General features: G+C 44.8%; 1 protein-coding gene across 14 annotated transcripts in view; it reads left to right on the top strand.

The window, feature by feature from the left end:
- ubr4 (ubiquitin protein ligase E3 component n-recognin 4) overlaps window positions 1–13,936 on the top strand; it is a 161,348-nt gene that overhangs the window by 3,942 nt on the left and 143,470 nt on the right. For all 14 annotated transcript variants that reach the window (XM_036988970.1, XM_036988965.1, XM_036988957.1 and 11 more), the window contains exons 3-6: window positions 130–233; window positions 2,884–3,013; window positions 11,257–11,396; window positions 13,342–13,586. In XM_036988970.1, coding sequence (XP_036844865.1) covers window positions 130–233; window positions 2,884–3,013; window positions 11,257–11,396; window positions 13,342–13,586 — 619 coding nt within the window. The remainder of the gene's footprint in view (window positions 1–129; window positions 234–2,883; window positions 3,014–11,256; window positions 11,397–13,341; window positions 13,587–13,936) is intronic.

Here is a 13,936-nt window from a genome sequence, read left to right as displayed (position 1 = left end):
CAACTAGCCTACCTGGTTAAATAAATAAATGTACATTACAATTATATACTAATCTTTAGTGCAGAGGGTTTTTGTCCATTTGATCATGAGGCAACTCATTTCTTCTGCCTCTGTTCCCTCTACCTCTAGTCCCCAGAAACCAGTTGCTGTCAGTAGCAGCAGCCTGTAAAGTATTGATTGAGTTCTCACTGCTGCGGCTGGAGAACCCTGACGAAGCATGCGCAGTCTCACAGGTGAGAGAAGTACATCCTCGTTGTCCCTCAAGCCTGATCCCGGATCTGTTTGTGCTGTTTTTCCCGCCTCCTCATAGTCATTGTCACACCACACCAGAGTTTAGCGAAGACCGCGCGAACAGATCTGGGATCAGGCAGGCAGGCTATCCGTCCTGCGTTGCGTTTATTTAAACCTGCCCTGTGTATTTTATCCAGTGTGTTTTTCTACAGACAGGCACCAGGGATGTACAGTTTCCTGTTTTTAATCTGGAATTCCTCCATTCATTGCCTTCAAAGTATTCACACCCCTTGACTTATTGTTGTTACAGCCTGAATTTAAAATTAATTAGAGATTGAGATTGTGTCACTGATCTACATACGATAACCCATAATGTCAAAGGGTAATTTAGGGTTTTTGACAAGTTTACAAATTCATAAATTTAAAGCCGAGTATGTCTCCAGTCCAATAAATATTCAACCCCTTTGTTATGGCCTAAAAAAAAGTTCAGGAGTAAAAATGTGCTTATCAAGTCACATAATAAGTTGCATGGACTCACTCTGTGTGCAATAATAGGGTTTTAGCATGATGGTTGAATGACTACCTCATCTCTGTACACCTACACATACAATTATCTGTAAGGTCCCTCAGTCGAAGCAGTGAATTTCAAACACAGATTCAACCACAAAGACCAGGGAGGTTTTCCAATGCCTCGCAAAGAAGGGCACCTATTGGTAGATTATTATTATTATTATTATTTTTTTTTAATATCCCTTTGAGCATGGTGAAGTTATTAATTACACTTTGGATGGTGGATCAATACCAGGGCCTAAAATGTACTTTTTGGTCCAACAGCAACTATGTCAAGTAGATATAATATTATTATTATTATTATTCTGGACTCAGAATTTTATTTTGATTTATTTGACAATATTTTTGTTTGAAATTTAACCATTAAAACACAATAACGTCTGAGCAGGTAGTGTTTCTAAAACAATAAATGTATACAGTGTGTTCGGAAAGTGTTCAGACCCCTTGACTTTTTCAACATATTTTGTTACGTTACAGCCTTATTCTAAAATAAGATGAAATCATTTTTTCCCTCATCAATCTACGTGCCACCACATAACGACAAAGCGAAAGCAGGTTTTTAGAAATGTTTGCAGATGGAAACACTGTATACTCACTTTACATAAATATTCAGACCCTTTACTCAGTACTTTTGTTGAAGCACCTTTGGCAGCGATTACAGCCTTGAGTCTTCTTGGGTATGACGCTATAAGCTTGGCACACCTGTATTTGGGGAGTTTCACCCATTCTTCTCTGCAGATCCTCGTCAAGTTCTGTCAGGTTGGATGGGGAGCGTCAATGCACAGTTATTTATTTTTATTTGACCTTTTATTTAACAAGGCAGTTAAGAACAAATTCTTATTTTCAATGACGGCCTAGGAACAGTGGGTTAACTGCCTTGTTCAGGGGCAGAACGACAGATTTGACCCTTGTCAGCTCGGGGATTTGAACTTGCAACCTTCCGGTTACTAGTCCAACGCTCTAACCACTAGGGTTATTTTCAGGTCTCTCCAGAGATGTTCGATCGGGTTCAATTCTTGGCTCTGGCTGGGCCACTCAAGGTCATTCAGAGACTTGTGCTGAGGCCACTCCTACATTGTCTTGGCTGTGTGATTAGGGTCTTTGTCCTGTTGGAAGGTGAACCTTCTCCCCAGTCTGAGGTCCTGAGTGCTCTGGAGCAGGTTTTCATCAAGGATCTCTCTGTACTTTGCTCCATTCACATTTCCCCTTATCCTGACTAGTCTCCCAGTCTCTGCTGCTGCAAAACATCCCCACAGCATGATGCTGCCACCACCATGCTTCACCGTAGGGATGGTGCCAGGTTTCCTCCAGATGTGACGCTTGGCATTCAGACCAAAGAGTTCGATCTTGGTTTCATCAAACCAGATAATCTTGTTTCTCATGGTCTGAGAGTCCTTTAGGTGCCCTTTGGCAAACTCCAAGCGTGTTGTCATGTTCCTTTTACAGAGGAGTGGCATCTGTCTGGCCACTCTACCATAAAGGCCTGATTGGTGGAGGGCTGCAGAGATGGTTGTCCATTGAATGTTCCTGAGTGGCCTAGTTACAGTTATGACATCAATCGGCTTGAAAACCTTTGCCAAGACTTAAAATTGTCTGTCTAGCAAGGATCAACAACCAACTTGAAAGATCTTGACCCTTTTTTTTTTTCCTTTAAAGAGTAATGGGGAATATATTGTACGATCCAGGTGTGCAATCGTCATAGAGATTTACCCAGAAAGCCTCACAGCTGTATTCACTGCCAAAGGTGATCCTAACATGTATTGACTCAGGGGGGTGAATAAATATATTGGTGTTTTGATTATTCCATTAATACAAACTCAAATAGACATTTCTTCCACTTTGGCATTTTAGATTATTCTGTATAGATCGTTTAAAAAAAAACAAACAACGACAACAAGCAAATCTATTTTAATCCCATGTTCTAACAAATTTTAAAATGTATGGAGAAAGTCAACCGTTGTGAATGCTCTACGAAGGCTATGTAAATAATTGAAACTCACCTAATTCCTCTGCCAAAATTTTTATTTTGTCCTGGTGACATCCCAAGAAGACTTTAATTTCCCCCCCCCCCCTTCTCTTCAGAAACACCTGATCCTCTTAATAAAGGGGTTGTGTACCGGCTGCAGCCGCCTGGACAGAACCGAGATCATCACCTTCACAGCCATGATGAAGTCGGCCAAACTTCCCCAGACCGTCAAGACACTCTCCGACGGTGAGTCCTCTGCTTTTTGCTTTTTGCTGAGATACTATCTCACTGTATCGACGTTGTCAAATGTAGACTCAGTACGTACGTGTCAGATCATTCTATGTTGTTGGAGTATGTCAAATATAGCCTTTTATATTTGTTAGGGTAACAAAGTTTGTAAACAAACCAATGGCTCCATCAGTATTAGTCATTAGACAGCTATGGTGCTACTAGTCTAGTCGGTAGACAGCTATGGTGCTACTAGTCTAGTCGACAGGGTTAGACAGCTATGGTGCTACTAATCTAGTCATTAGACAGCTATGGTGCTACTAGTCTAGTCGACAGGGTTAGACAGCTATGGTGCTACTAGTCTAGTCATTAGACAGCTATGGTGCTACTAGTCTAGTCGACAGGGTTAGACAGCTATGGTGCTACTAGTCTAGTCATTAGACAACTATGGTGCTACTAGTCTAGTCGACAGGGTTAGACAGCTATGGTGCTACTAGTCTAGTCATTAGACAGCTATGGTGCTACTAGTCTAGTCATTAGACAACTATGGTGCTACTAGTCTAGTCGGTAGACAGCTATGGTGCTACTAGTCTAGTCGGTAGACAGCTATGGTGCTACTAGTCTAGTCGGTAGACAGCTATGGTACTACTAGTCTAGTCATTAGACAGCTATGGTACTACTAGTCTAGTCATTAGACAGCTATGGTGCTACTAGTCTAGTCATTAGACAGCTATGGTGCTACTAGTCTAGTCAGTAGACAGCTATGGTACTACTAGTCTAGTCATTAGACAACTATGGTGCTACTAGTCTAGTCGACAGGGTTAGACAGCTATGGTGCTACTAGTCTAGTCATTAGACAACTATGGTGCTACTAGTCTAGTCAACAGGGTTAGACAGCTATGGTGCTACTAGTCTAGTCAACAGGGTTAGACAGCTATGGTGCTACTAGTCTAGTCAACAGGGTTAGACAGCTATGGTGCTACTAGTCTAGTCAGTAGACAGCTATGGTGCTACTAGTCTACTTGTTGCTTAGTTGTTCCCCATGATGAATTTGGGGGGGGGGGGGGTCCGTTCATGCGTTAGTCATCTAAGACAGCACTGGCCTGATTTGTAATTTTTTAAAATTATTAATCTTGGGTGAGTGATGCATCTTGGCATAGAGATCCGGCATACTAAATGACACTCATTGGCCCACGGTGGGAGCTATAGTAATGAACTGAAATGGGTGAGACACCAGAGAGGAAGAGGGGAAACAAGAGGGGAAACAAGAGGGGAAACTGGGACCAAAATCAGTTTCCCCAAGTAGGTAGTGTGTTTTTTTCCCCCTCTCTTTCTCACCAGGCAAGGAAATTTTGTATGGAAGTCAAAGTGTTGAATTTGGAATGGTTCATTGGCGACGTGTGGCTTACTTGACCGTGTAGACGTTTCGCTGTGCTTGTTACCAGTGTACTGATAAGTAGGACACGTGATATCCCGGCAACTTTGAGAGTTTTATTTTTATATTTTGGAGTTGTGCCTGTTGTTCACGTGAGTGTATCTGCTCTTTCATTGGCTGGAATGGTCCTATCTGATCTTGCCCCCTCCCCCTCCCGACTGCTGTTCCAAAATATTTAGGAAAACATGACAACTTTTTATTTTATTTTTAAATGTTCACCTTTATTTAACCAGGTAGGCTAGTTGAGAACACCTTTATTTAACCAGGTAGGCTAGTTGAGAACACCTTTATTTAACCAGGTAGGCTAGTTGAGAACACCTTTATTTAACCAGGTAGGCCAGTTGAGAACACCTTTATTTAACCAGGTAGGCCAGTTGAGAACAAGTTCTCATTTACAACTGTGACCTGGCCAAGATAAAGCAAAGCAGTGCGACAAAAACAACAACAGTAACACAAGAGAAAAATCTGTATGCAGTGTGTGCAAATGTAGGGAGGTAAGGCAATACATAGGGCCTAGTGGCGAAGTAATTACAATGTAGCAATTAAACACTGGAGTGATAGATGTGCAGATGAGGATGTGCAAGTAGAGATACTGAGGTGCAAAAGAGGAAGAGGGTAAGTAATAATATGGGAATGAGGTAGTTGGATTGGCTATTTACAGATGGGCTATGTACAGGTGCAGTGATCGGTAAGCTGCTCTGACAGCTGATACCTAAAGTTAGAGAGGGAGATTTTAGGGCCCAGCTTCAGTGATTTAAACAAAACAATTTTTGCTATTCGTTCCAGTCACTGGCAGCAGAGAACTGGAAGGAAAGGCGGCCAACGGAAGTGTTGGCTTTGGGGGATCACCAGTGAAATATACCTGCTGGAGTGTGTGCTATGGATGGGTGTTGCTATGGTGACCAGTGAGCTGAGATAAGCCAGGGCTTTACCTAGCAAAGACTTATAAATGACCTGGAGCCAGTGGGTTTGGTGACGAATATGTAGTGAGGGCCAGCTAATGAGAGCATACAAGTCGTAGTGGTGGGTGGTATACGGGCCTTTGGTGACAAAACGGATGGCACTGTGATAGACTACATGTGTTGGAGGCTGTTTTGTAAATGACATCGCCAAAGTCAAGGATCAGTATGATGGTCAGTTTTTACGAGGGTATGTTTGGCAGCGTAAGTGAAGGAGGCTTTATTTGCGAAATAGGAAGCCGATTCTAGATGCTCTGAAAATCAACTCCCGTGTTGGTGTGAGATGTCGGCCATTCACTTCTCATATGTTGCTCCACTACAACATTATATCGTGATACTTTAATACATACTGTGTTCAGTGTAACTACCAAAAATATCCACGGATGTAAGGTCATGCTTAGTTCAATGGGACAAATAGGCTAATTCGCTAGCTAGTCATGTAGCTTTTACATTAGTTTTTTATTTTTTTATTTTTTTATGTTAGCTGGATGAATACCATTTATTCTTCCTAGTTTAGATTTATGAAGTTAAACTTTTTCTGAATCTAGTCATCCTTTATATCTGCGTTGCCATTGACTTGACTAGTAGTAGGTTAAGTGGATGCCCAGGATAGCTGCGAGACCGCTTGGTTAGATGATACATTCCTGTACAGCATGTGGCAGTAAACAGGCAGCAACAAGCTATAGGAGATTAGTAAATAAATGGGAATATTGAGTTTTAAGTATAAAAACAATATGCTTCATTTAAAATGTATCATTTCCATTTTGCTCAGCATTGCGCCAGTGTCTCATACCCTATTCTGTTGCCAGCAACATTGCCTAAAAACAATTGCCAGTTTATCAAGGCCTTTTTGTCTGGGTAAATCCCAGACCGATGCTGAAACATTGTTAACGTTGTGGTTGGCAAGCTGACTGCTTAGGCAGACTAGTTTCTGATTGAAAGCATGGGGATGAAATAACTGATTGCTGCTCAGTTTAGTTTCCTGTCACCAACCACGTTTTCATCCACTGTTTTTAGCCGGCGAATTTCTGTTAAAATTATATCAATGCCAACAAGATAATTTGACATGTTGCCATATTTTTTTTTTTTTGTTGGTTCAATTTGAAATATGTGGAATGATAGTTTAAAATCACATCACATTTTTAAATTCGGGTACATGAAAACGTAAGCTTTTGTGTGCACCAAGTCACCATTCACTAATTTTGATCTGCAATAAGTCCATTTGGTAGAAAATGCATTTTTTTTTTTAAATTTTAGAATATTCTCATGAATATCTGTCTTCAATTGGATGAAAACCTAGCTATTGTTGAATAGTATGGAACTAATCCCATGCGCTTGTGGTCTAGCTCTTATCAGTCTATGAACCTGTATATTTAGGACCCTATAAAATCTGTTTTGCGGAGGACCTAGACGGTATCCTATAATCCAGACATTTTAAAACACAATTCAACAATTTTCTAAAATGTATTGAACTTGTTAGAAAATTCATTAATTTTCCCAAGTTAATCACAAGACATCAACAAAATGCAGCTTTCTGAAACGGCACAGGAATGGATGGCCCCGTCTGTGTGTGCGGTGCGCACGGTTTTTAAAAAATCACTATGTCGCTCAGTCTGATCGTGTGGGGCGTTAGGAAACAAATTAACATATGTTTATACACAGCTCTGATTGGCTGATTTGGGATAGTCTCGAGCCCATCCCCTTATCCAGATGAACAGTCATTGGTCTATTGTAATCAGATCACATTGTGACATCATGATGTGGGTCGAAAGTTCCATCCTGCCTGAACAGGCTGAAATTCCCTGTTTTTTTATTTTTATATTAATATTTTTTTAAATGTATTTTATTATGTTTTTTTTTTACACAAAGGCAACACTGAAAATGTGAAAATTGAGATATTTTGACCTCCTGGTGTGGAAGTATATTTAAAGGAAATCACATTTTTAACTGCACTGCCCCTTTCACTACCTATGCCTACCTGGCAGAATGGTCCCCTGATTATTTGCATAAATCCTGTGGCCATTTTGTTAAGCAAAACTCTGCCATCACATGAGTGCTAAAGGGCACACTTGTATTAAAGGGTAACGACACCCAAAAATCGTCATTTCTTCGATTATTATTTTTATTTATTTCTCCTCCCCAAGACCTTGAAAGTGATCTCCTCATGCGGTTTAAGCATTGTGTTGTGGACTTGCAACATCCAAATTGTTTTCCTATTTAAAAAAAAATGTAATTAAATTATTATTATATTTTTTAGCAATTACCTGATTATTATGATTTTTCTATGGCAGCCTGAAAAAGTAGGAAATACATTTTATAGGGCCCTATATATTAGAAGATATTCCATTTTACTTCTATTGGATGCTATCCCATACTCTAGCCTATTGGTCTAGACAGCATCTCATCGTCAGTCTATGGATCAGTGTTATTTGACTAGTGCTGGGCTGGCAGAAAGAGAGCTTTGTTCCCCTGCTTCTGTCAGTAGGGATTTAGGCCTTTCACATTCCCTCATGGATGGTCATTGGTCCCTGCCCAGAGACGGGGTTGTGTATCTGTGTGTGTGTGTGCTTGACGGTGTTTTTCCCTGTCTGTGTAGACCTGTTGTCCTCTAGTGGTGTCACGATACCATGTTTAGTGTCTCGATACCAAAACAATACCACAGTAAAAAAAAAAGGAATATTAGTCAGTCACAGAATGTCACCACTCGATCCAGAAACTCAGCTCCTGCTCTGTCCAATCGTTGGGCTTCATTTGGGTTCAAAATATCATTCCATTTTTAAACGTTGTACTTTTTTTTCCCCAGAGACAGACAGACAGCCTTGTATGCTTTTTAATGAACCAATATTTTACACTCAATTTGACTTTAGTAAAAACATCTAACTACATGACTTAATGTTAATAATATATTTGAATGGTTTAATCTCTTGATAAACTGGGTCAATTTTAAGAAAATATTTATGATACAGGTGAATGCATATTCAATAAGTGTGTGTGTGTGAATGCGGGGAGTTATTGAGCTCGGCTGATTTCACGGAGCTACAGATGGCAATCTGCTTCTCTTCCATGTGGTACTTACTTCATCGTACTGATCAACAACATTTGCATAGAAGTAGCTTATTTTTTTTTTTATACAAGTGTGCCCTGTCTCGAACCAGTAATGAAGTCATTTAATGAGCCAAGAGCTGTGCGGCCTGTCGGACCCCTCAGTTCGCTTGAGGCAATACATCTTTGGCTGAGGGAGAGAAGTTTTGAGTGGCAATGGTCTTTGAAACAGAATATTTTTTGCGTTATGGTTTGTTAATCACAAACAAAGTAGTAGGGTAGTGAATTGATGTTAGTTTCAGCAGTAAGCATAGAAAGTTAGTGCCTTCAGTATCCAAAATCCGTTACTTATTCCACATTGTTGTTAAAGCCTGAATTCAAAATGGATTAAATATATAATTAAATATATATTTGTTCTCACCCATCTACACACAATACCCCATAATGACAGTGAAAACATGTTTAAAAAATGTTTGCACATTTATTGAAAGTGAAGTCCAATCAATCAATCAATCAATCAATCAAATGTATTTAAAAAGCCCTTTTTACATCAGCTGATGTCACAAGTGCTGTACAGAAACCCAGCCTAAAACCCCAAGCAGCAAGCAATGCAGGTGTAGAAGCACGATGGCTAGGGGAAAAACTCCCTAGAAAGACTGGAACCTTGGAAGTAACCTAGAGAGGAACCGGGCTCTGAGGGGTGGCTAGTCCTCTTCTGGCTGTGCCGGGTCGGAGATTATAACAGAACATGGCCAAGATGTTCAAACGTTCATAGATGACCAGCAGGGTCAAATAATAATAATATCACAGTGGTTGTAGAGGGTGCAACAGGTCAGCAGTCAACTGAGTAAATGTCAGCTGGCTTTTCATAGCCGATCATTCAGAGTTAGAGACGGCAGGTGCGGTAGAGAGAGTTGAAAACAGCAGGTCTGGAACAGGTAGCATGTCCGGTGAACAGGTCAGGGTTCCATAGCCGCAGGCAGAACAGTTGAAACTGGAGCAGCAGCACGACCAGGTGGACTGGGGACAGCCAGGAGTCATCATGCCAGGTAGTCCTGAGGTATGGTCCTAGGGCCCAGGTCCTCCGAGAGAAGAGAGAGCGGGAATTAGACTCCTGCTCACGGCTGGTTGTGACACAGCCTGAAAACAAACCCGGGTCTGTAGTGATGCCTTAACCCCTACGATGCGGTGTCTTAGACCGCTGCGCCACTCAGAAGGCCTTTATTATGTTCCTTTTTATAATAAAAAAAAACCTCCCTAGTTCCTGCTGATGAGAAGCATACCCATAACATGATTCAGCCACAACCATTCTTGAAAATATGAAGTTGTACTCAGTGATGTTGTGTTGGATTTACCCCAAACATAACTCTTTGTAATTCAGGATATACATTTCTTTGCCAAATGTTTTGCAGTTTTACTTTAGGTCCTACGTATGTGTTGGAATATTTTGTATTCTGTACAGGCTTCCTTCCTTTGACTTAGTCAATTAGGTTAGTATTATGGGAAATTACAATGTTGATCCATCCTCAGTTTTCTCCTATCACAGCCACTCAATTCTGTAACTGTTTTAAAGTCACCATTGGCCTCATGGTGAAATCGCTGAGCGTTTTCCTTCCTCTCCGGTAACTGAGTTAGGAAGGGCGCCTGTATCTTTGTAGTGACTGGGTGTATTGGTACACCATCCAAAGTGTAATTAATAACTTCACCATACTCAATGGGATATTCAATGTCTACTAATAGGTGCCCTTCTTTACGAGGCACTGAAAAACGTCCCTGGTCTTTGTGGTTGAATCTGTGCTTGAAATTCACTGCTCGACTGAGGGACCTTGCAATTATCTTAATGTGTGGAGTACAGAGATGAGGTACACTATTACACACAGTGAGTCCATCTAACTTATGTGACTTGTTAAGCACATTTTTACGCCTGAACATATTTAGGCTTAACATAACAAAGGGGTTGAATACTTATTTATAATTAATTTGTAAACAAAATTCTAAAATATAATTCCACTGACGTTATGGGGTATTGTGTGTAGGTCAGTGACACACAATATACATTTAACTCCTTTTAAATTCAGGCTGTAACACAACAACATGTGGAACATGTTAAGCGGTGTGAATACTTTCTGAAGGCACTGTAGACCTACAAACCTGTATCTTTTTGTCTGTATGGACCTTGTTTTGCGAACAGTAATTAAGTTTCAATATTTCTTCATGCCGTGTCGCATTATTCAATTGTGTTAGCTCACCACTCATGATGCACAGAACATGATGCAGTCCAGACTCCCAGGCTAGCAGTGAGTTAGTGGAGCTAACATGATGCAGTCCAGACTCCCAGTGAGTTAGTGGAGCTAACATGATGCAGTCCAGACTCCCAGTACAGGCTAGCAGTGAGTTAGTGGAGCTAACATGATGCAGCCCAGACTCCCAGGCTAGCAGTGAGTTAGTGGAGCTAACATGATACAACCCAGACTCCCAGGCAAGCAGTGAGTTAGTGGAGCTAACATGATACAACCCAGACTCCCAGTACAGGCTAGCATTGGAGCAGGCCAGACTCCCAGTGCAGGCTAGCAGTGGAGCAGGCATGGTGCAGGCCAGACTCCCAGTGCAGGCTAGCAGTTTCGGTCTACCTTGGGACACTAATGTCTTGTTTTGTTTATGTTAGTCTGTCTCAATCTTTTCTGTCTTTGTATGACCATGCCTGTGTGTTCTGTGTCTCTCCCAGCAGGAGATTCCCTCTCCCGAGCTGCATGTGTTTGTCTATGGTTTCTATATTGTCAGTACCAGTCGGTCTCACTCTGTCCTGTGTCTCCTCCTCCTCTCAGTGGAGGACCAGAAGGAGGTGCTGTCTCCAGTGAACCCTGAGCTGCGACACAAGGAAGTACAGATGAACTTCTTCAATCAGCTGACCTCTGTGTTCAACCCTGACCTCACCGTGCTGGCCTCTCCCTCAGGACGCACACAGGTCAGTGTAATGGGATAAGCGGAATAGGGACTGTGGGGAATGGAATTAGCGGAATAAGGACTGTGCTTTGGGGATCGGGAGGAGCGGAATGGGGACTGTGGGGAACGGGAGGAGCGGAATAGGGACTGTGCTTTGGGGATCGGGAGGAGCGGAATAGGGACTGTGGGGAACGGGAGGAGAGGAATAGGGACTGTGGGGAATGGGGATCGGGAGGAGCGGAATGGGGACTGTGGGGTGGGGAACGGGAGGAGCGGAATGGGGACTGTGGGGAACGGGAGGAGCGGAATGGGGACTGTGGGGAACGGGAGGAGCGGAATGGGGACTGGGGAACGGGAGGAGCGGAATGGGGACTGTGCTTTGGGGAACGGGAGGAGCGGAATGGGGACTGTGGGGTGGGGAACGGGAGGAGCGGAATGGGGACTGTGGGGAACGGGAGGAGGGGAATGGGGACTGTGCTTTGGGGAACGGGAGGAGCGGAATGGGGACTGTGGGGTGGGGAACGGGAGGAGCGGAATGGGGACTGTGGGGAACGGGAGGAGGGGAATGGGGACTGTGCTTTGGGGAACGGGAGGAGCGGAATGGGGACTGTGGGGTGGGGAACGGGAGGAGCGGAATGGGGACTGTGGGGAACGGGAGGAGGGGAATGGGGACTGTGCGGTGGGGAACGGGAGGAGGGGAATGGGGACTGTGCGGTGGGGAACGGGAGGAGGGGAATGGGGACTGTGCGGTGGGGAACGGGAGGAGGGGAATGGGGACTGTGGGGTGGGGAACGGGAGGAGTGGACTGGGAATGGGGATCGGGAGGAGCGGAATGGGGACTGTGGGGTGGGGAACGGGAGGAGCGGAATGGGGACTGTGGGGAACGGGAGGAGCGGAATGGGGACTGTGGGGAACGGGAGGAGCGGAATGGGGACTGGGGAACAGGAGGAGCGGAATGGGGACTGTGCTTTGGGGAACGGGAGGAGCGGAATGGGGACTGTGGGGTGGGGAACGGGAGGAGCGGAATGGGGACTGTGGGGAACGGGAGGAGGGGAATGGGGACTGTGCTTTGGGGAACGGGAGGAGGGGAATGGGGACTGTGCGGTGGGGAACGGGAGGAGCGGAATGGGGACTGTGGGGAACGGGAGGAGGGGAATGGGGACTGTGCTTTGGGGAACGGGAGGAGCGGAATGGGGACTGTGGGGTGGGGAACGGGAGGAGCGGAATGGGGACTGTGGGGAACGGGAGGAGGGGAATGGGGACTGTGCGGTGGGGAACGGGAGGAGGGGAATGGGGACTGTGCGGTGGGGAACGGGAGGAGGGGAATGGGGACTGTGCGGTGGGGAACGGGAGGAGGGGAATGGGGACTGTGGGGTGGGGAACGGGAGGAGTGGACTGGGGATCGGGAGGAGCGGAATGGGGACTGTGGGGTGGGGAACGGGAGGAGTGGACTGGGGATCGGGAGGAGCGGAATGGGGACTGTGGGGTGGGGAACGGGAGGAGTGGACTGGGGATCGGGAGGAGCGGAATGGGGACTGTGGGGTGGGGAACGGGAGGAGTGGAATGGGGATCGGGAGGAGCGGAATGGGGACTGTGGGGTGGGGATCGGGAGGAGCGGAATGGGGACTGTGCGGTGGGGAACGGGAGGAGCGGAATGGGGACTGTGCGGTGGGGAACGGGAAGGGCAGAATAGGGACTGTGGAACGGGGAGAGCGGGATGGGGACTGTGTGGTGGAACGGGGAGAGCGGGCGGTCCCTATCCATTTGATGGGATAGTTACTTAAGTTGTAGCTTATTTCTGACTTTTTATTTATTTTATTTAACCTTAGGGAGTAAAAACAAAGGGCTCGTTTCATGTCAATTGTATCAAGTATCTGCATCTTCACTTCTAAAACACCAATTTTCTATTTATGAATTTTTTATTCAGTCTGATTTACAGTGTTTGTTTTGTTGTGCTGTCTGTTTAGGCGGAGAGTGAGAGTGAGGACCAGGCGACGACAGACCAGACCTTCCAGGCCAAAATGAAGAATGCCTTTGTGTCCCAGAACGTGTCCAGTCTGCAGGAACTGGGCGGGTCGGAGAAGTTGCTGCGTGTCTGCCTCAACCTCCCTTACTTCCTGCGCTATATCAACCGGTTCCAGGACGCCGTCTCGGCCAACTCCTTCTTCATCATGCCCGCCACCGTCGGAGACGCAACTGCTGTCCGCAACGGGTAGGTTTGTGGGAATGTTTTTGGGGGGGGGGGGGGGGGGTGTACTTTTAGAATTTTTCAACAAACCAATTTGTCTCACCTGACAGGTTCCTCTGGTCCTCCAGCATACTGCCCCTCTCTATAAGCAGGCCTGGGCAATTCCAGTCCTCGGGGGCCTGATTTAGTGTCGCGTCACCCCCTCCTCCCCCCCAGTCCTCGGGGGCCTGAATTAGTGTCTCCCCCATTTCGAGCAAACTGTTTGCATTTTAAACTGAAGATCATGATTCGTTGATTATTGGAGTCAGGTGTGTTAGCAGGAGCATACGTATGACACCAATCAGCCCCCCCCCCCCCCCCCCCCAAGGTTATAT

The sequence above is a fragment of the Oncorhynchus mykiss genome, chromosome 9, assembly GCF_013265735.2.
Source record: "Oncorhynchus mykiss isolate Arlee chromosome 9, USDA_OmykA_1.1, whole genome shotgun sequence".
Lineage (NCBI taxonomy): Eukaryota > Metazoa > Chordata > Actinopteri > Salmoniformes > Salmonidae > Oncorhynchus > Oncorhynchus mykiss.
This window is presented reverse-complemented; position numbering and strand designations above follow the sequence as displayed.